General features: G+C 47.5%; 3 protein-coding genes across 3 annotated transcripts; all 3 read left to right on the forward strand.

The window, feature by feature from the left end:
- The first annotated feature begins 1,945 nt into the window (after window positions 1-1,945).
- On the forward strand, window positions 1,946-2,953 carry LOC136314308 (C-C chemokine receptor type 1-like). Its single transcript, XM_066245031.1, has one exon. It carries the CDS (start codon window positions 1,946-1,948, stop codon window positions 2,951-2,953), a length of 1,008 nt encoding a protein of 335 aa, XP_066101128.1.
- A 7,815-nt stretch (window positions 2,954-10,768) lies between these two features.
- Window positions 10,769-11,749, forward strand: LOC136314378 (C-C chemokine receptor type 1-like). The gene has a single exon (XM_066245178.1). The coding sequence runs from the start codon at window positions 10,769-10,771 to the stop codon at window positions 11,747-11,749; it is 981 nt and encodes a 326-aa protein (XP_066101275.1).
- Window positions 11,750-21,143: 9,394 nt separating this feature from the next.
- LOC136313967 (C-C chemokine receptor type 1-like) lies at window positions 21,144-22,340 on the forward strand. Its single transcript, XM_066244296.1, has one exon. It carries the CDS (start codon window positions 21,144-21,146, stop codon window positions 22,269-22,271), a length of 1,128 nt encoding a protein of 375 aa, XP_066100393.1. The 3' UTR covers window positions 22,272-22,340.
- Window positions 22,341-23,387: the final 1,047 nt, after the last annotated feature.

Consider the following 23,387-nt stretch of genomic DNA (forward strand, 5'->3'; position numbering starts at 1 on the left):
TGGAGGACAGGGGACATCAGCCAGAATAGGATTGGAGACTCGGACATTCATGGCAGCTGGAGTCCACAGCGAATGGTCATTGTAAGGAAGCAGTTCCCCTTACATTTACTAATGTCCTGGCCAGAGTCAGAGGTGGCTTTTCTCCTATTATACCTTACAGAAGTCCTTCAAGGTAACTGATACTTTCTCACATTAAAGAAGAGAGATTGAGGCTCAGGGAGAGAGATGAACTTCAAGTTCACACAGCTGGTCGGTTACACCAAAGCCCATGCTCTGTTTGTGGAGGCGTATTCAGTAAGTGGTCAGAAATGATTGAAAAAAGGGCTGAAGAGCAGGTGTGCAAAGTCCTGTAAGGCAAGCCATCTAGTGGTGCTTTCTAGTTTGTGTTGATTTACATCATGGTAATATTGGGTAAAACTATTCCAGAGCTCATTTCTGAGAATTCCAGTTTCCACCTGGATGTGCAACACCACATGGCTTCACGCTGTTCTGAGCCAGTCCTCCCGAGAACTCCCTGCTTCTCACCAGGTCACCCGCTCCCCCAGCCTGGCTCTCCCCTGAGTCCTCACCTCTCTCCTAGGAGGCCGATAGAGTTACTGTAGTCCTGCCTGTGTCCCGTCTGGGCTACGTGCAGTGGGCCAGACTCAGCCACTCTGGTGTCCTCAGTGTCTTCAACTACGGGATAAATTGGCCTCCTAGAATTTCACTGTGGCTGTACTACCAGGATTGGGTGGGATAATATGTGTATTGTCAGACATCCTTGCCCCGCCAACCAAATGATAGGAACATCTGCTAGGCTTTGGGACAACTAAAAAAAGTCAAATAGCCACACAGTTTCATGTGCCCACAGTGCCCTATATCACCTCAGCAAAGAACCTTCTTGAGCCCTGGCCAGTTGTGTCTTTGGTACAGTGTCAGCTCCATGTGTAAAAGTCCCGAGTTTGATTCCCAGCCAGAGTACACAGGAGAAGCACCCATCAGCTTCTCCACCATTCTCTCTCTCCTTTCTCTCTCTCCCTCTCTTCCCCTCCCACGGCCAATGTTTCATGGGAGCAAAATTGACCCAGGTGCTGAATATGGCTCCATGCCTCTACCTCAGGTGCTAGAATGGCTCTGGTTGCAATGGAGCAATGCCCTCGATGGGAAGAACATCACCATCTAGTGGGCTTGCCGATTGGATTCTAGTTGGGCGAATGTGAGAGTCTGTCTGTCTGCCTCTCTACTTCTCACCTCAGAAAAAAAAAATCTTCTTAGCTCCAAAGGCCATGAAGATCCATGAGTAAGCTTTTGTCTTTCAGTCAAAACTGATTCCTTTGTCATGTCCTTCTGTGGACTTTCATATCAAGGTCCCTGTATGTGATTAGAAGCAAAGAGTTCAAGTGTTTACATGAGTGGACGTGAGAACGATACACACAGGAGTTGAGCTCCAGCTCTCAATTGTCCCCAGATATATCTGGTCCACGGTGAACCTCTCTGTCATCATGTGTAAAATGGGAGACATAAATGGTGCCCTCCCAGTTCTTTAATGCTGAGTCCAATGACAGGTCCGTGGGAATCATGAGGGAAGCGTTGGTGATGAAGAATGAGGTTGCTCTCCCTTTGTCTGGGTGCTCCATCCACCAGACGTTCCCTTCCCAACAGTCATTGCCAAAGTATCTGACTTCATGGTTTATGCACTCATCTGTTTACTGTCATCACCTCACCCTAACCTCAGACACACACCATTAAACTTTAATTTCTATGACAGTGAAGAAGACCTGGGGCCACTTACTTAAAGGTTATGTCCCAGCACATGGTTCACAGTCGGCACTTTTCACTCAATAAACAGTTGTCAAGTGGTTGGTGTCATATAATAACTGCCTTGTCTCTTTTGTCCAGAGCCCACTGTTTTTACCAGCAAAGTAAATACAGAAACCATCTACCTGGACCCACAGCAGAAAGCAAGATGGAAATTTCCAACATTTCAATGGACTATGATGGGACCACAGAAGTCAACTATGGGGACACAATCTCGTGCCTATATGAAACCTTAAGGTCTTTCAGAGCTCAAGTGTTGCCCCCTTTGTACTCCCTGGTATTTCTCATTGGCCTGGTCGGCAACATCCTGGTGGTCCTGGTCTTTTTGGAACACAAGAGGCTCAAGAACATAACCAGCATCTACCTGCTCAACCTGGCCATTTCTGACCTGCTCTTCCTCTTCACGCTGCCCTTCTGGATTCACTACTATCGAAAAGATAACTGGGTGTTCGGCGATGTCATGTGCAAGTTGCTGTCGGGGCTTTATTACGTAGGTCTGTACAGTGAGGTCTTCTTCATCATCCTGCTGACCATCGACAGGTACCTGGCCATCGTCCATGCTGTGTTTGCCCTGCGGGTCCGGACCGTCACATTTGGTATCATCACCAGCGTAGTCAGCTGGGTCCTGGCCTTCCTGACTTCAATTCCAGACTTTTGCTTTATGCATTCCCAGAGATTTGGAGGTGGTTACATCTGCAGCTTCAATATTCCTTATAAGTACTACAAACACTGGAAACGGTTCCTGCCTCTGAAACGAACCATCCTGGGGCTGGTCTTGCCTCTGTTGATCATGATCGTCTGCTACACGGGGATCATAAAGATTCTTCTCAGACGACCCAGTGAGAGGAAGTCCAAAGCGGTCCGTCTGATTTTTGTCATTATAATCATTTTTTTTCTATTTTGGACGCCCATCAATCTGAGTATGTTTGTTTTTGCTTTTGAAGACATTTTGTTAAACAGTAACTGTGAGCAGATCAAACAGCTAATCCTGGCCGGTCAATTGACAGAGGTGATCGCCTACATACACTGCTGTGTCAACCCCATCATCTACGTCTTTGTTGGCGAGAGGTTCCGAGAGTACCTGCATCAGCTGTTCCACAGGCTCCTGTCCCTGAGCCCCGGGAAATGGCTCCTCTTCTTCCACAGTAAGAACTAGGAGAGGGCCATCTCCATGTCTCCATCCACAGGGGAGCAGAAACTCTCTGATGGGTTCTGACTCAGGTCCCAGCAAGAATGACTTTCCAGACACGGTGACTATATCTGGAGGGGAGGCAGCTTGGGTGTCTCGGCAAGATTGTGACCATTGACCAGTGTGGAGTGACAGGACCTGGGGTTAAGGTGGATCACCTCTGGGGCTTGAGTCTTCTCTGTGAACTTCTCCCCGGAGATGAATGAGTGAACTAGGTCATTCTGGACGACGGAACAAATGGTGCCAGCCAAGGGCTTTGGCCAAATAGTTTCAGATTTCTGACTATGAACAATTGTAAACAAAGCCACTGAGCATCCACGTACCTCTCTCCCGCCACCAGTGAGCTTGGAAACAGTGATTTCTACAGTTGAGTCGCCCTCCTTCCCCCACAGGGTTCAGGCTGCTGGAAGCCCTGAGGAACATAGAACTCCTGATGGCAGAACTTGAGACCTAATGGAAAATAGAATTAGGAAACTGTCCCTGGCAATGGAACTTTTGTTAGAGAAAATTTTTATACTTACTGAAATCAAACAGTTCAGGCCAAGGGCCAGACACAGACTTTGTGTATAAAAAATTGTACATTTATAAATAGCGATGGAGAAAGTACAATCAATATTTCAAAAACCCAGAAATCAAAATCTCCCCTAAATCCCTCTATCCCAATACAGACAATGTACATTTTTCATGAAATTTCTATTAGTTTAATGTTTTCTCTTGTGCACATTCATGATTATAACAGAGATGTACTACTATTCTCCACCCTTCTGCTCTAAGTAGAAGCGCGTTCAATCAAGTTTCCAGCTCCATACATTATTACAAAGCATTGTTTATGGTGTCGGCACTGAAATCCATGGCACAGACGCACTCAGATTCACTCGTGTCCCCATGGTGCTTGCAAAAATCAATTCACTCCCACGTGGTGACTGAGGACCTGCTCCCGTCAAAGCAACCCTGGGAGACACGAGTGCAGGTGGGAGGGGCGTTCTCCAAGAGCCCTGTGTATCACATGCCCCACCTGTGTTAAAAATGAAAAGTACAAAAGTGTGTGTCTGTGTGTGTGTGTGTGTGCACAGGCCTCTCACCATGAAGCCTAGGGGACAGGGTGTGGGTATGGCGGAGGGGACAGCCCACTGAGCAGCAGCTTGTTTAGGCCTCCAGCTATAAGCACAAGACGTCTTCCCGCTCACATGCGGGCCAGCCCAGCTCTCCCGGGGAGAGATCACTCAGGGCCTGGAGGGAAAGGCCTAGTAAAAGTCTAGATGCACAGTTTCCAAATGTGAGCGTGTATCTGAATCACGAGGAGGTCCTGTTAAAGCCAGAACATTTGATTCAGTATGTTTGGAAAGGGATCTCCTAATTCACATTACTTGCAAGTTCTGGGGGGTATTGATGTTACCGCCTTAGAGTCCTAACTTCGAGAAACCCTGCTGTAGATAGTTTGTGTCCCCTTCTATCCAGGGGCATTCATCTATGGACCAGGCTATTCCCCCGGCCATGACATTCATTGTTCCTTACTGTATTGACTTGCTTAAGAGTCTATGAGGCTGGCTAAGCTGTGGGCACCTGAAGAACTGTACCAGTCTCTCTAGGTCACCGCTACATCCCTATCACTTATAGTGCCTGGCATGTCATGGGTACTCGATAAATACAAGTGAAGTGAACAAGTATATGTGCCTGGCATGTCCTGTCTGTGTCGTGGATGCCCCAGGAGTCTAGAGCAGAGCTGGAAAGCTGGTCAAGGATCACAGTTAGTGACCATGTTTCTTACTGTAGACATGACCAAGGAAGAGGCCGGTGTCACAAGCTTTGATCTATGGAATTGACACCCAACAAGTACGACAGATAACCAGACACACACAGACCTTCCATTTGCTGTTGCGGGGTAGGACTGACTGATGTCCACTTGGCAGAGTGCCCTAGTGGGGGAGGGGGGAGCTCAGCTGTGCCAACACTGGCGTGCATCTGAGTCTCCTGAGCACCCCATGGGCACACCCCTCAGCATGCACGTCTACACGCTGCAGCCCCTCTGACAACACGGGGCTCCCAGCCCGGGGAGCAGGGCTGACAGGAAGCCAGCATAGCACAGGAAGCAGCTCTCGGCTAGCTGTGGGCAGGTCCAGATTCCATGGACACTGCCTCGTGTCCTCACCACTCAGGCCTGAAGTCCGATGACCCTGCGGGGCCGCTGAGTTCCCAGCAGGACCAACCATGCTGCCCATAACAGAGGGGACACTGTGACTCTCATCATCAGCTCCTTCCTATTCCTGTCCCATATTGCGCCCCCTGCAGTGTTTCCTGGGACCCCTGAAGACTCACTACGTGCACCTGCATTCGTGGTCATGGTTTGCATCTGGGAGGGAGACCCCACATTAAGACAGGCAGCTATAATGTCTCAAGCACTGCACCAAATCATTCATTCATGTGTGTGTGTATGTATCTAACCTGAGTCCTCTCTGTAAAGTTGGCATAAAAACCCTGCCTTACAAAAGAAAAAAGGAGACACTTGGGAGATTAAATAACATGCCAAAATCAGTAAGTTTAGACTTGGGATGGGAAACAGGACTGTCACATGTGAGATTCTCGTCACTCATGTGCGCCCCTCGCCCTGCTGTCCGTACAAAGGCGGCACGTGCCCAGCTCTGTAGCCATCGCTGTCAATCTGGTTCCCTTCCTGCCTCTCTCTCCCGCCATCTCTCTATAGACAGGCTGCCACAGGGGGAGACCCCACCCAGCAGACTCACGGGATGTTCCACGATGGCACCTCCTCTATTGTCTTCATTTTCACAGATGAGAAACCTGAGCCTGAAGGGACATGTTCAAAGCATGGTAACATATTATTTCGGCAAGGTACTTTGAAACACGCCTATGAGAAAGGTAAGCAGACTCTCTGTTCTACAGAAAAGCAGCTGGGACCCAAAGAGACACCAGCACAGAGCAGTTGGTGGCTGCTGTGGGGAGAGGCAGAACTACCATCATGTATGAGTCATTTTTCTTGACCCCAATGCTCATACAAGCTGACCTTGTGCATCCTCCTTTGAGCCTAAGCACCCAGTGTTCTCATTTGATGGAGGGGGAGCCAGGACACAGGAAAGCTAGTGATCAGCCCCCATCTCAATTGGAGGGCTGGGATTTGACTTGGCCTGTGTTGGACAATGCAGAAAACAGAAACCTGGGCTCAGAGAGACGGCAAACTCCATCCTACAGACCTGTATTCATTCCGGGCTGGAGGCTCCTCTGGATGTAACAGCTCTGTGGTTTGGGGGAGTGAGGGGCGCACATACAGGGGAGAACAGAGGGACAGTAAGCAGTGACAGTGGAGGACTAGGGGCCCCAAAGAGAAGCTGCCGACTCCCCCTGGTTTACTAGCAGGTCATTCTGAGGAACAGAGGAACAGGGATCCAGTTTAAATATTTTCACTTACAATCTTAAAAAAAAAACAAGGAAGAAGAAGAAAAGGCTGCTTACTGACTAGGAGACCCCCTCCCTGCATCAGTCCCCCTCCCATTCCCAGCCTTCATTTGCTCAACTAGTTCTGGGGACACCTTACTGTCACCTGCCTCACCCCAAACAACGCTACCTCATCGCCCTCCCCCAATGCCCTTAAGACAGAGCCCACAGAGAGAAGTGCTGCCATGTGACCACAGGAAAATATTTAAATGGATCTCTGCATCCAGGAAATGTTGGTGTCCTAACTGCTCCCGCACACTCACCTATGTAAAAAGAGGAATTTGCCTCCTTCTTTGCATTCTCAGTAATTGAGATCCCTAGAGTCGTGTCTCCATGTAACACAGGAAGTGAAAGACTTCCTACACCATCAGGACCTGGAACCTTGAAAACAAAGACTCTAAAAGCTCTAGAACCAAAGACTTCGTGGTCAAAATCCTTTGACACCAGAGTAAGTGGCACTTGTTTCTCTGTCCCGTCGGCTTCTGTGGAGGGTCATCTGGGTGAATCTGTGCACGCAGTGCGTCTGATGGTCCCTTGATGCACCTGCAAGGCACCAAACTGCGTAGCAATGCTGAGAATGGGAGGATTTATAAGACGGGTAATCAGATGTGAAATAAGTTTCTGTTGTTGTTGTTAAGAAAGAGAAGCTTTCTTGAATGATGGGACTGACTGATAAGAACGTTGACACAGCGTTAAGGAGAAGAGGCACTTTCTGTGGAAGGCTGATCTAGAGGAAATAACTTGAAAAATTTCCCCTTGTGAATGAGAATCATACATGGTGTGTGAAGTCATTGTAGCAGGAGGGAGAGATGAATAGGAAAGTTTATGCAGATGTGGGACGGTTTGAAACGTTACCCCCTTCTTAAGAAGACTAGGATCTAGGATCCTAAAATGCAGACTGCAAGCTGCCTTTGGAGGAGCTAGGATTTCATCCCCTGAAGGCAGGGAAGTGGCCTGGTGACCTCTTGGAATGCATCCTTCCTGTCCTACTAAAGAAAGTGGAAGCAGAATTTTGTTCTGAGTATACAGGGGTTGCAGCTACTTGGAGTTATCTTTTTAAATAGCTTCTCCCCGAAATCTGGAGAGTCTCATATTCCAGAGTAGAAATTCCTGGAAGTGTGCATAGCATGTCACCAGGCTGTGTGCCACTCATTGACATTTTTGTCCCACTCTGACCAGCAGGACAGCTCTTAGGCTATTCATACTGGCGGGGCGGTGGGTGAGCATTGATGTTCTGCTAAATATTTTGCAATGAGCTCTCCTGAAATGTCCATAGTGAGCTTTCCCGAAAAGAGAGCCCTGATTTCCAGTGTAGCTGATTTTGCATGTAAACATGCCCACTGTGGCGGATTTCAAGCTACCAATATGCTGACTGTGGGGTTGGGGACACATGCACATGGTTGGTTCTTATGAACCAGGAACAGCCAGCTGCCCCGCACCTCAGGCCTGGTGTCTTTACCCGCACAGACTGCCCTCCCTGCTCAGAGGCTCACCTTCCCAGGATGCAGCATGTTGGCACTGGAAGGTTCCAGGCTTCAGGGCCAGAGCTGACCACTCTGCAACGACCTTGGTGCAGACTCTGGATATAGAAGACAGGATGGCTGGCAGGTTCACTACTACCTGAGCCTTGGTTTCTCTTTCAAGGCCCCACCAAAGCCCTAATCCGTTGGGGAGCAGTGTTATTGCATGGTGCCCACTTGTAGGGAAAACAGTGAATGGAGTAGGAGGCCGGGGGGGATGGAGGTTACTTTGTTTAAGGCATCTGATGATGCTGCCTCAACATGGCATCTCCTTTGCCAAAGTTTCCCCAAAGACGTGGCTGCCTGGGTCAGTGTTGCACGAGCTGCTCCTTGTACTTCAAGCTGCCTGTTGCTTCCACTCTAAACTCTGTGGTCCCCATAATGCTGACTGCCAGCTGATCTGCTGGCCCTGGAAGTGGGAGCAGGAATCAGAAGTTGTCAACCTGGCTTTTTTAGTGACGTCCAGCCCAGGTTTCTCCGGGAAGAGGGCTGATTCCTCAGTCACAGGCTAGGCCAGAGGTTGAGCAGTGACCCAGAAAAATGAATTTTCCAGGAAACCATAGGGCCCTAGCTGAGATGTCCAACACCCAACCCCACATGGGCCTTAAGTTTCTAAGGCCACTGCAGAAATGTAGGTTCCTCAGCAGGAAACATTCACTCAGAGGTGCATAAGGAAGAGCCCCAGAGACTCCGGGGTGAAGGGAATTATGATGTAGGCAAGTCCTGCTACATGACTGGTGTTTCAGTCAAATCTTTGCAACATAATGACAATCTGAAAATGCAGTTCCCATGACTGTGTCCATCATCAAGCAGAATTCCCTTTCTAGATTAACCACAGAGAGACCTGGCTGGGGAACATGGAGGTCAGGGGACATCAGCCAGAATGAGATTGCAGACTCAGACATTCATGGCGGCTGGAGTCCTCAGCGAATGGTCGTTGTAAGGAAGCAGTTCCCCTTTCACTTACTAATGTCCTGGCCAGAGTCAGAGGTGGCTTTTCTCCTGATATACTTTACAAAAGTCCTTCAAGCTAACTGACACTGTCTCACATTACAGAAGAGGGACTGAGGCTCAGGGAGAGAGATGAACTCCTTCAAGTTCACACAGCTGGTCGGTTACACCAAAGTCCATGCTCCGTTTGGGGAGGAGTCTTTAGTAAGTGGTCAGAAAGGATTGGAAAGAGGCCTGAAGAGCAGGTGTGCAGAGTCCTGTAAGGCAAGCCATCTAGTGGTGCTTTCTCATTTGTGTTGATTTGCATCATGGTAACATTGGGTAAACTATTCCAGAGCTCATTTCTGAGAATTCCAGCTTCCACCTGGATGTGCAACACCGCATGGCTTCAGGCTGTTCTGAGCCAGTCCTCCCGAGACCCCCCTGCTTCTCACCAGGTCACCCGCTCCCCCAGCCTGGCTCTCCCCGGAGTCCTCACCTCTTTCCCAGGAGGCCGATAGAGTTACTGTAGTCCTGCCTGTGTCCCGTCTGGGCTACGTGCAGTGGGCCAGACTCAGCCCACTCTGGTGTCCTCAGTGTCTTCAACTACGGGATAAATTGGCCTCCTAGAATTTCACTGTGGCTGCACTGCCAGGATTGGGTGGGATAATGTGTGTATTGTCAGACATCCTTGCCCTGTCAACCAAATGATAGGAACATCTGCTAGGCTTTGTGACAACCAAAAAAAGTCAAATAGCCACACAGTTTCATGTGTCTGCAGTGCCCTATATCACCTCAGCAAAGAACCTTCTTGAGCCCTGGCCAGTTGTGTCATTGGTACAGTGTCGGCCCCATGTGTGAAAGTCCCAAGTTCGATTCCCAGCCAGAGTACACAGGAGAAGCACCCATCAGCTTCTCCGCCATTCTCCCTCTCCTTTCTCTCCCTCCCTCTCTTCCCCTCCCACAGCCAATATTTCATGGGAGCAAAATTGACCCAGGTGCTGAGTATGGCTCCATGGCCTCTACCTCAGGTGCTACAATGGCCCTGGTTGCAATGGAGCAATGCCCCCGATGGGTAGAACATCACTCTCTAGTGGGCTTGCCGATTGGATTCTAGTTTGGGTGAATGTGGGAGTCTGTCTGTCTGCCTCTCCACTTCTCACCTCAGAAAAAAAAAAGAATCTTCTTAGTTCCAAAGGCCATGAAGATCCATGGGTAAGTTTTTGACTCTCAGCCAGGACTGATTCCTTTGCCATGTCCTTCTGTGGACTTTCATATGCAAGGTCCTTGCTCTGTGATTGGAGGCAAAGAGTTCAAGTGTTTACATGAGTGGACGTGAGAATGGTACACACAGGAGTTGAGCTCCAGCTCTCATTGTCCCCAGATGTATCTGATCCACGGTGAACCTCTCTGTCATCATGTCTAAAATGAGAGACATAAACGGCGCCCTCCCGGATTCTTTAACACAGAGTCCAATGACAGGTCTGTGGGAATCATGAGGGAAGCGTTGGTGATGGAGAAAGAGGTTGCTCTCCCGTTGTCTGGGTGCTCCATCCACCAGACGTTCCCTTCCCAACAGTCATTGCCAAAGTATCTGACTTCATGGTTTGTGCACTCATCTGTTTACTGCCATCACCTCCCCCCCACCTCACACCCCCCCCCCCATTAAACTACAATTTCCATGACAGTGAAGAAGACCTGGGGCCACTTTGTTCAAGGTTGTGTCCCAGCACATGGTTCACAGTCGGCACTTTTCTCTCAATAAACAGTTGTCAAGTGGTTGATGTCATATAATAACTGCCTTGTCTCTTTTGTCCAGAGCCCACTGTTTTTACCAGCAAATAAATACAGAAACCATCTACCTGGACCCACAGCAGAAAGCAGGATGGAAATTTCCAACATTTCAATGGACTATGATGGGACCACAGAAGTCAACTATGGGGACACAATCTCGTGCCTATATGAAACCTTAAGGTCTTTCAGAGCTCAAGTGTTGCCCCCTTTGTACTCCCTGGTATTTCTCATTGGCCTGGTCGGCAACATCCTGGTGGTCCTGGTCTTTTTGGAACACAAGAAGCTCAAGAACATAACCAGCATCTACCTGCTCAACCTGGTCATTTCTGACCTGCTCTTCCTCTTCACGCTGCCCTTCTGGATTCACTACTATTGGAAAGATAACTGGGTGTTCGGCAATGTCATGTGCAAGTTGCTATCGGCGCTTTATTACGTAGGTATGTACAGCGAGATCTTCTTCATCATCCTGCTGACCATCGACAGGTACCTGGCCATCGTCCATGCTGTGTTTGCCCTGCGGGTCCGGACCGTCACATTTGGTATCATCACCAGTATAGTCAGCTGGGTCCTGGCCTTCCTGACTTCAATTCCAGACTTTTGCTTTATGGATTCCCAGAGATTTGGAGGTTGTTACATCTGCACCTTCAATATTCCTTATAAGTACTACAAACACTGGAAACGGTTCCTGCCTCTGAAACGAACCATCCTGGGGCTGGTCTTGCCTCTGCTGATCATGATCGTCTGCTACACGGGGATCATAAAGATTCTACTCAGACGACCCAGTGAGAGGAAGTCCAAAGCGGTCCGTCTGATTTTTGTCATTATAATCATTTTTTTTCTATTTTGGTCGCCCATCAATCTGAGTATGTTTGTTTTTGCTTTTGAAGACACTTTGTTAAATAGTAACTGTGAGCAGATCAAACAGCTATTCCTGGCCAGTCAAGTGACAGAGGTGATCGCCTACATACACTGCTGTGTCAATCCCATCATCTATGTCTTTGTTGGCAAGAGGTTCCGAGAGTACCTGCGTCAGCTGTTCCACAGGCTCCTGTCCCTGAGCCCCGGGAAATGACTCCTCTTCTTCCACAGTGAGAACCAGGACAGGGCCAGCTCCATGTCCCCTGCACTAGGGAGCAGGAACTCTCTGATGGGTTCTGACTCAGGTCCAAGCAAGAATGACTTTCCAGACACGGTGACTATATCTGGAGGGGAGGCAGCTTGGGTGTCTCGGCAAGATTGTGACCATTGACCAGCGGGGAGTGACAGGACCTGGGGTTGGGGTGGATCACCTCTGGGGTTTGAGTCTTCTCTGTGAACTTCTCCCTGGAGATGAATGAGTGAACTAGGTCATTCTGGATGACGGAAAAAATGGCGCCAGTCAAGGGCTTTGGCCAAATAGTTTCAGATTTGTGACTGTGAACAATTCTAAACAAAGCCACTGAGCATCCACGTACTTCTCTCCTGCCACCAGTGAGCTTGGAAACAGTGATTTCCACAGTTGAGTCGCCCCCCTTCCCCCACAGGGTTCAGGCTGCTGGAAGCCCTGAGGAACACAGAACTCCTGATGGCAGAACTTGAGACCTAATGGAAAATAGAATTAGGAAACTGTCCCTGGCAATGGAACTTTTGTTAGAGACAATTTTTATACTTACTGAAATCAAACAGTTCAGGCCAAGGGCCAGACACAGACTTTGTGTATAAAAAATTGTACATTTGTAAATAGCAATGGAGAAAGTACAGTCATTATTTCAAAAACCCAGAAATCAAAATCTCCCCTAAATTCCTCTATCCCATTACTGACAATGTACATTTTTCATGAACTTTTTTTTAGTTTAATGTTTTCTCTTGTGCACATTCATGATTATAACAGAAATGTACTACTATTCTCACCCTTCTGCTCTAAGTAGAAGCGTGTTCAATCAAGTTTCCAGCTCCATACATTATTACAAAGCATTGTTTATGGTGTCGGCACTGAAATCCATGGCACAGACGCACTCAGATTGACTCGTGTCCCCATGGTGCTCGCACAAATCAATTCACTCCCACGTGGTGACTGAGGACCTGCTCCCGTCAAAGCAACCCTGGGGGACACGGGTGCAGGTGGGAGGGGCGTTCTCCAAGAGCCCTGTGCTCAGTGAGGTGACAGCCCCAGGGATACACACAGAGCCCGAGTAGGGTGAGTGGGGCTGAGACCAGGGATATAAGACCGCTGTGAGTAGAGCCTGCCACCCACATCCTTCCATGTGCTTAGATGGGTCAGGTGCCAAGTAAGATGGTCAGTTTGACCAGGGAAACAGGCCTAATTAAAATGCCTGGCAGGGACTTGGAAGGCCAGCACCAAATCACTTTGTAGCTTCCGTACAACCCTGAAAGCAGTTTGTCTTAACTTTTAATTTTTAGCAAATTTAAAACGAATTTGAAAAAATAATTAGGTGGAGTGTAAGTAAATTTTGAATATGAAAAGTATTTTACTGGAAAAGAAATTAGCCTGCTTATAAATCAACACACATTATAAAACATAAAATACAAAAATGTTAACACAGACAAAATATGTATGTAACATACTAAAAATTAAGACCAAGATGCTACTGTCAACTCCCCTAATATATCAGGAAATTTTACAAATCGGTAGGATAATTACTTGGATTTTTCTATCATATATAACTATTTTATATGTCCAATTATCAAATATTAACAAAGATATTAACAGATAGGTCATAGAAGAAATGCCATAGGTATTAGTATGAAATCTCAATTAGTAATCAAAGACATGCTAATGACAGTGAAACATTTCTTTTGGTTGTTAAGATGATAACCAGAGTCATTTAATTTTATTAATGAAAATACCCAGAGCAGGTAAGAATGCGGCAACAGAGTCCCTGTCACGTATTTCTGATGGAAATGTAAATCAGTGCAGCGTTTCTGAAAGGCACTTTGGCAATGGGTATCAAGATCATTTAGAAAGTACATCTGGTAATCCTCTGTCCATGAATCGTCACAGATAATGGTAACATGCAGCACATCTGAAAAGTTCGATAACTGAGAAAGGGTTAAATAAATGCTGTAAGTATGAGCTAGGATACACGCATGAATGACTTCTTAAAAATTTTATTGATGTGAATATCCTTGTATTTTTAATGTTAAATAAAAAAGAAAAAATATGTAATCTTCTGGTTCATATTTTATAATATATATGCAGAAGACAATGACAGGGAGAAAATAGACCCCAAGTTCTATGGGATTATGTGTGTATCACTCAGAGCTTAATCAGAGACATGACGTGAGATAAGACTAGGGTTTCCAAACTGTGTGCCGAGGCACCCAGGGAGCACAGTGAACTCAGTTTCAATTTTTAAGGGCTCCGCACTGCACCTGACATTTCCTGGACACCCTGGGAACTACAAGTGGCAGAAAGTTCACAGTTTCAATGTTAGATTGTGGTGCATTCCTTTCAAAGTGGGCGTGTCTCTGCAAAGCCGGGTTTACGGTGGTTTGAGATAAATCAGTGTGGAACAGGAACTGAGGGGACAGTGTCCCACGGATTCCAACATCCTCCCACCAGGCCTACAAATCCCATTGGCATGGATTATTTAAAATAAAATAAAATATATATATTTTTCAATTTGTATGTATTTTCAAGCAGCTATAGACAAAATCACTGCAGTTGTTGAATGTAATCACTTATGAGGGGAACAGTTCGGTTCTTCCTTTGCCCTCTGGTCACTAAGGAAAAGTACGGGGTCCTTAAGGGCTCTGGGAACTGCATTTCCCTGCATTACTTTGATGTCCCGAAGAACAATGTGTATCACATGCCCCACCTGTGTTAAAAATGAAAAGTACAAACCAGTGTGTCTGTGTGTCTGTGTGTGTGTGCGTGCGCATACGCCTCTCACCATGAAGCCCTAGGGGACGGGGTGTGGGTATGGGGGAGGGGACAGCCCACTGAGTAGCAGCTTGTTTAGGCCTCCAGCTATAAGCACAAGACATCTTCCCGCTCACATGCGGACCAGCCCAGCTCTCCCGGGGAGAGATCCCTCAGGGCCTGCAGACAAAGGCCAGTGAAAGTCTAGATCCACGGTTCCCAAACCTTAGCGAGCATCGGAATCACGAGGAGGTCCTGTTGAAGCCAGAACATCTAATTCAGTAGGTCTGGAATGGGACCCTAGAATTCACATTACTTGTAAGTTCTGCTGGGTGTAGATATTGCCACTCTGGGTTCCAAACTTTGAGAAACCCTGCTGTAGGTAGTTCCGTGTCCCTCCTATCCAGGGGCGTTCATCCCTGGACCAGGGTATCCCCCGGCCATGACATTCATTGTTCCTTACTGCAGTGACTTGCTTAATAGTCTGTGAGGCTGGCTAAGCCGTGGGCACCTGAAGAACTGTATCAGTCTCTCTCGGTCACCGCTACATCCCTATCACTTATAGTGCCTGGTATGTCATGGGTACTCGATAAATACAAGTGAAGTGAACAAGTATATGTGCCTGGCATGTCCTGTCTGTGTCGTGGGGGCCACAGGAACCTAGAGCAGAGCTGGAAAGCTGGTCAAGAATCACAGCTAGTTACCATGTCTCTTACTGTAGATATGACCAAGGAAGAGGCAGGTGTCACAGGCTTCGTTTTCTGGAACTGACCTGCCAGCCAAGTACAGCAGATAAGCAGACACACACAGACCTTCCATTTCCTGTTGCGGGGTAGGGCTGACTGATGTCCACTTGGCAGAGTGCCCTAGTGGGGAAAGGGCAGGGAGCTCAGCTGTTCCAACACTGGTGTGCATCTGAGTCTCCTCAGCACTCCGTGGGCACGCCCCTCAGCATGCACGTCTACACGCTGCAGCCCCTCCGACAACACGAGGCTCCCTGCCTGGCGAGCGGGGCGGATAGGAAGCCAGAATAGCACAGGAAGCAGCTCTCGACCTGCTGTGGGCAGGTCCAGATTTCATGAACACTGCCTGGTGTCCTCACCACTCAGGCCTGAAGTCGGATGACCCTGCAGTGCCTCTGAGTTCCCAGCATGATCAAACCCCGCTGCCCACAGCAGCAGGGACTCTGTGACTGTCATCATCAGCTCCTTCCTTTTCCTGTCCCACAATCCCCTCCCCTGCGGTGTTTTCTGGGACCCGTGAAGACACACTGCGTGCACCTGCATCCGTGACTCATGGTTTTCACCTTGAGGGAGACCCCACATTAAGACAGGCAGCTATAATGTCTCGAGCACTGCACCAAATCATTATTTATTCATGTGTGTGTTTATGTATCTCCCTCTAATACTCTCTATAATGTTGGCATTATAACCCTGCTTTACTGAAGAGGAAAGAGCCAATTGGAAGCATAAATAACTCCCGAAATCAGTAAAAGGTAGACCTGGGATTGGACGTAGGACTGCCAGATTTAAGAGGCTCGTCACTGATGTGCCCCTCGCCATGCTGTCCGTACAAAGGCGGCACGATCCCGGGCCTGTAGCCATTGCTGTCAATCCGGTTCCCTTCCTGCCTCTCCCTCCCGCCATCTCTCTGTAGACAGGCTGCCAAAGGGGGAGACCCCACCCAGCAGACTCATGGGATGTTCCGTGATGGCACCTCCTCTATTGTCTTCATTTTCACAGATGAGAAAACTGAGCCTGAAGGGACAAGAGACATTTTTCTTTTTTTTTTCCAATTATTAATTAATGTATTCTATTATTCATTATTATTTCAATTGTTTCCAAATTTAGATTTTAAAAATATGCTGTGAACATTCTAGTACATAATATTTGCATATGCTTACATACCTTTTGGCTATATATTTAGAAGAAAAATTGATGGGTCCCATTTTGTGTTAAGTGTTTACCAATAAAAAATACTGCCGAAGCTTTCGTAAGCACGTTTTTATAAAAATAAATTATATACCTCTCAATATTGCAAGTGAATTCCCACTGCTCCACTTCCTATTTTCATTTGCTATTATCACTCTTCGGTCTTTGACATTTTTGCATGCATTTAGAGGTAGCTAAGTGACGTTTTTCAAAGCAAGCCCACATTTATGATTTCTGTTATTTTAATATTTATTTTTAATTTATTGTGTTGACATGGTTTACAGTGAGAGCCATGACTTGGAAAAGGTAGTGATCTGCTCACATCTCAGTGGAGGGCTGGGATCTGAACTTGGCCTGTGTGGGACCATTGCATAAAACCGGAGCCTGGGCTCAGAGGACAGGCCACAGTCCATTGGACCGACCTGTACTGCCTCCAGGCTGGAGGATGCTATAGGGAAAACAGCGCTGTGGGGTTTGGGGAAAGACGGGTCACAGACAGGGGGACAGGGGACAGTGAGCATCAGAAGTGGAGGACTAAGGGCGCCAAAGACAAGCTGCCGCCTCTCCCTGGTTTGTGAGTCTGGTCATTTTGTGAAACAAAGGACCCAGTGTTCTGGTGTAAATTCTTCCACTCCCCATCTTCAAAAAAAAAAAAAAAAAAAAGGAAGGAAGAAAGAAAAGGATGGAGGAGGGTTGGAGCGTAGGAGTAAGGGATAGAGTGATAGAGTAAGGGAGGGAGAGACAGAAGGAAGGAGGAAGAGAAAAAGAGAGAGAGAGAAAGCTGCTCACTGACCACACCCCGCATCAGTCACTGCTCCCCATTCCCAGCTCAGCGGTTCTAGAAGTTCTGGGAACAACTCATGACCACCTACCACGCACCACTCCGCCCCCTGCACCCAGTTCCCTTGAAACAGAGCTCCCCAGCAGAAGTGCCGTCAAATGACCAGACAAAAATCCTTAGAGTGAACTCAGCCTCCAGGAACTGGCCACTGGTAGGCATTGTGGCTATTTCTGCACACCCAGCTGCATAGAGAGAAGAATTTGTCTCCTTCTTGTCATTCTGAGTGACAGAGAACCTCACAGTCCTGTCCTCATCGTCAAGTGAGGGACTTCCTACTCCATCAGGACCTGGAACCGTGTAAACGAAGACACTAACAGCTCTAGAAACAAAGACTTCGTGGACAGAATCCCTTGACAGCAGAGTAAGTGGCACTTGTCTTCTCTGTCCTGTCGGCTTCTGTGGAGGGCAATCCGGGTGAATCCGTGCACGCAGTGCGTCTGATGGCTCCTTGACGCACCTGCAAGGCAGTGAACTGTGTAGCAATGCTGAGAATGGAAGAATTTATAAGATAAGCAGTCGGATGTGAAATATGCTCTTAATTCTGATAAAAAAAGAAAAGCTATCTTCAATGATGGATCATTACTGACTGATTAAGAAAATTGGCTCTGTATTAAGGGACAAGCGGCACATTCTGTGGAAGGCTATATAAGAGGAAATTATTTACAAAACTTTCCCCCATGTGAATGAAAATCATACATGGTATATGAAGTCACTGTGGCAAGAGGAAGATATGAATTAAAAAATCTTTGTAGATGCAGAATAGTTTGAAACTGAACAACTTCTTAAGAGGATTAGAACCATGACCTTAAACACAGACAGCTGGCTGACTGGGAGGAAGTAGATTTCACCTCCAGAAAGCAGAGGGCTGGCCAGGTGACCTCTTGGGATGCATCCTTCTGGTGTACCAAGAGAGAGGCAGCAAAATTTATTTTTGAGAATAGAGGATTTTGGGGGCTACATGAAGGTCTGTACTTCAACCTTTTCCTCGTAAAATTGCTAGAGTCTTAATTTGCAGAGTGAGAAATTCTCAGGAGTGTGCAGAGCCAGCCACCAGGCTCTGGGCCACTCATCGCCATTTCAGTCTCCAGTCTGACCTGCAGGACAGCTCTTAGGCTACTTATGTTGCAGGGGGAGGTCATTGATGTGCTGCTAAATATTCCATAAAGAGAGTCCTGAAGAGAGAGCCCTGATTTCCAGTGTGGCTGATTTTGCATGTAAACATACCCACTGTGCTGGATTTCAAGCTACAATATGCTGACTGTGGGGTTGGGGACACATGCACACGGTTGGTTCTTATGAATCAGGAAAAGCCAGCTGCCCCGCACCTCAGGCCTGGTGTCTTTACCGCACAGACTGCCCTCCCTGCTCAGAGACTCCCCTACTCCCAGGATGCAGCATGTTGGCACCGGAAGGTCCCAGGCTCCAGGGCCAGAGCTGACCACTCTGCAACGACCTTAGGGCAGACTCTTGAGGCAGACGACAGCATGGCCGGCAGGTTGGCTGCAACATGGCCCTTGGTTTCTCCTTCGAGGTCCTGCCCCAGCCCCAATCCCTTGGGGAGCAGTGTTATTACATGGTGCCCACCTGTAGGGAAAACAGTGAATGGAGTCGAGGTCAGGGGGATGCAGGTTACTTTGTTTAATGGCATCTGACGATGCTGACTCAATGTGCCTTCTCCTCTGCCAAAGTTTCCCCAGAGACAGGGCTCCCGGGGTCAGTGTTGCACGAGTTGCTCCTGTGCTTCCAGCTGTCTGTTGCTTCCACTTTAAGCCCTGTGGTCCCCATGATGCTGACTGCCAGCCATTCTGCTGACCCTGGCTGTGGCAGCAGAAATCAGAAATTGTCAACTTGGCTTTGTTAGTGTCGTCCAGCCCGGGATTTTCCAGGAAGAGGGCTGATTCCTCAGTCACAGGGCTAGGCCAAAGGTGGAGAAGTGACCCAGAGCAATGGATTTGGCAGGAAACCATAGGGCCCCAGCTGAGGCGTCCAACATCCACCCCCCCATGGGCCTTAAGTTTCTAAGGCCACTGCAGAAATGTAAGTTCCTCAGCAGGAAACATTCACGCAGCGGTGCAAAAGGAAGAGCCCCAGAGACTCCGGGGTGAAGGGAATTATGATGTAGGCAAGTCCTGCTACATGACTGGTGTTTGAGTCAAAGCTTTCAGACTGGTGGCAACATAATGACAATCTGAAAATGCAGCTCCCACTACTGTACATCATCCAGCAGAATTCCCTTTCTAGATTAACCACAGAGAGACCTGGTGGGGGAACTTGGGGGGCAGGGGACATCAGCCAGAATAGGATTGGACACTGGGACATTTCTCATAGCTAGAGTCCTCAGGGAAGGGTTGTTGTAAGGAAGGAGGTCCCCTGATGTTTACTAATGTCCTGGCAAGGGCCAGCGTTGGCTGTTCTCATACCTTACCTTACAGAAATCCTTCAGGATAACGGATACTTTCTCACATTACAGAAGAGGGACTGAGGCTCAGGGAGAGACATGAACTTCTTCAAGTGCACACAGCTGGTCGGTTACACCAAAACCCATGGTCTGTTTGGGGAGGCGTCTTCAGTTAGTGGTCAGAAAGGATTGGAAAGAGGGCTGAAGAGCAGGTGTGCAGAGTCCTGTAAGGCAAGCCATCTAGTGGTGCTTTCTCATTTGTGTTTGTTTCTTTCGAGGGAACATTGAATAAACTATTCCAGAGCGCATATCAGAGAATTCCAGATTTCACCTGGTTATGCAACACTGGCTTCAGGCTATTCTGAGCCAGTCCTCCTGAGAACCCCTGTCTTCTCATGAGGTTCCCCAGGCCCCCAGCCTGACTTTCCCCTGAGTCCTCACAGCTCTCACAGGAGGCCAATAGAGTTAATGATAGTGTTGCCTGTATCCTGTCAGACACACCTAATGTGCAGTTGGCCAGGCTGAGCACACTCTGGTGTCCTCAGTACTTTCTACCAAGGGATGGTTTGCCCTCCTAGGATTTCACTGTGACAATACTAATGAATATCAGTGGGGATAATTTGTGCACGGTAGGACATTCTTGCCCTATTAACCAAATGATAGGAACATCCCCTATGCTTTGTAACAACTAAAAAACATCTAATGACCACACATTTTCTTGTGCCCTCAGTGTCCCATGTCACCTCAGCAAAGAACCTTCTTAGTTCCAAAAGCCATGGAGATCCATTGGTAAGTTTTTGACTCTCAGCCAGGACTGGTTCCTTTCCCATGCCCTGTGTACACTTCCGAATACAAGGTCCCTGCTCTGTGATTGGAGGCAAACAGTTTAAGTCATTTCAAGAGAGGATGTGAGAATGATACACACTGGATTTGAGCTCCAGCTCTCATTTTACCAGATGTGTCCTATCCACTGTGAACTTCTCTGTCATCATGTCTAAATTGGGAGACCTAAATGGGACCCTCCCAGATTCTTTAACACTGAGTCCAATGGCAGGTCCGTGGGAATCATGAGGGAAGCGTTGGTGATGAAGAATGAGGTTGCTCTCCCTTTGTCTGGGTGCTCCATCCACCAGACATTCCCTTCCCAACAGTCATTGCCAAAGTGTTTGACTTCATGGTTTGTGCACTCATTTGTTTATTGTCTCTCCCTCGACAACTCCTTCCCCCATTAAACTACAATTTCCTTGACAGTAAAAAAGACCTGGGTCCACTTTGTTTAAGGTTGCGTCCCAGCACATGGTTACAAGTAGGCAATTTTCACTCAATAAACGGTTGTCAAGTGGTTGATGTCAGATAATAACTGCCTTGTCTCTGTTGTCCAGAGCCCCCTGCCTTTACCACCAAAGTAAATACAGAAACCACTTACCTGGACCCATGGCAGAAAACAGGTTGGAAATTCCAAATGTTTCAATGGACTATGACGGGACCACAGAAGTCAACAATGACTGGACTACAGAATCCAACTCGAGGTACCCAACTTCATGCCAATATGAAACTGTAAAGTATATTGGAGCTCAGCTGCTGCCCCCTTTGTACTCCCTAATATTTGTCATTGGCCTGGTCGGCAACATCCTGGTGGTCCTGGTCCTCTTGCAACACAAGAGGCTTAAGGACATTACAAACATCTACGTTCTCAACCTGGCCATTTCTGACCTGCTCTTCCTCTTCACGCTGCCCTTCTGGATTCACTACTATCGAAAAGATAACTGGGTGTTCGGCGATGTCATGTGCAAGTTGCTGTCGGGGCTTTATTACGTAGGTCAGTACAGCGAGATCTTCTTCATCATCCTGCTGACCATCGACAGGTACCTGGCCATCATCCATGCTGTGTTAGCCCTGCGGGTCCGGACCGTCACATTTGGTATCATCACCAGCGTAGTCAGCTGGGTCCTGGCCATCATGACTGCCATCCCGGACTTTTACTTTACGGTTTCCCTAAACTATGGAGGTCTTTACATCTGCAACTCATTCATCCCTTTAGCATACTACAATTATTGGAGATGGTTCCTGGCTCTGAAACTGAACATCCTGGGGCTGGTCTTGCCTCTGGTGATCATGATCGTCTGCTACACGGGGATCATAAAGATTCTGCTCAGACGGCCCAATGAGAGGAAGTCCAAAGCCATCCGTCTGATTTTTGTCATCATGATCATCTTTTTTCTCTTTTGGACGCCCTTCAATCTGAGTATGTTTATTTCTGCTTTTAAAGACAATCTTTTACACAATACCTGTGAGCAGAACCAAGATCTACTCCTGGCCAGTCAAGTGACAAAGTTAATCGCCTACATGCACTGCTGTGTCAACCCCATTATCTACGTCTTTGTTGGAGAGAAGTTCCGCGAGTACCTGCGTCAGCTGTTCCACAGGCTCCTGTCCCCGAGCCCAGGGAAATGGCTCCCCTTCTTCCACACCGAGAACCAGGACAAGGCCAGCTCCATGTCCCCATCTTCAGGGGAGCAGGAACTCTCCGATGGGTTCAGACTCAGGTACCAGCAAGACTGACCTGGCAGGCATGGTGGCTGTTCCTTGAGGGGAGGAAGCTTCAGTGTCCCGGCCAAATTGTGACCACTGACCCGGCATGGAGCGATGCCATGTGGGGTTGAGGTGGATCCCATCTAGGGCTTGAGTCTTCTCTGTGAACTTCTCCCGGGAGATGAATGAGTGAACTAGGTCATTCCGGATGACGAACAAATGGCGCCAGCCAAGGGCTTTGACCAAACAGAGTTACAGATTTGTGAAAATAAACATTTGTAAACAAAGCCACTGAGCATCCATCCCGTCACCACTACCCCCACCACCAGTGAGCTTGGAAGCAGTGATTTCCACAGTTGAGTTGGCTCAGGACCCAGAGCCACCAGGATTTTTCTATCACATATAATTATTTTATATGCCCAAATATGAAAAAAAATTAACAAAGATATTAATAGATAGGTCATAAAGAAATGCCATAGCTATTAATTTGAAATCTCAATTAGTAATCAAAGACATGCCAATGACAGTGAAACATTTCTTTTGGTTGTTAAGATGATAACCAGATGTCATTTAATTTTATTGATGAAAATACCCAGAGCAGGTAAGAATGCGGCAACAGAGTCCCTGTCACGTATTTCTGATGGAAATGTAAATCAGTGCAGCGTTTCTGAAAGGCACTTTGGCAATGGGTATCAAGATCATTTAGAAAGTACATCTGGTAATCCTCTGTCCATGAATCGTCACAGATAATGGTAACATGCAGCACATCTGGAATGTTCGTTAACTGAGAAAGGGTTAAATAAATGCTGTAAGTATGAGCTAGGATACACGCATGAATGACTTCTTAAAAATTTTATTGACGTGAATATCCTTGTATTTTTAATGTTAAATAAAAAAGAAAAATATGTAATCTTCTGGTTCATATTTTATAATATATACGCAGAAGACAAAGACAGGGAGAAAATAGACCCCAAATTCTATGGGATTATGTGTGTATCACTCAGAGCTTAATCAGAGACATGACGTGAGATAAGACTAGGGTTTCCAAACTGTGTGCCGAGGCACCCAGGGCCACAGTGAACTCAGTTTCAATTTTTAAGGGCTCCACACTGCACCTGACATTTCCTGGACACCCTGGGAACTACA

The sequence above is a fragment of the Saccopteryx bilineata genome, chromosome 10 (assembly GCF_036850765.1).
Source record: "Saccopteryx bilineata isolate mSacBil1 chromosome 10, mSacBil1_pri_phased_curated, whole genome shotgun sequence".
Lineage (NCBI taxonomy): Eukaryota > Metazoa > Chordata > Mammalia > Chiroptera > Emballonuridae > Saccopteryx > Saccopteryx bilineata.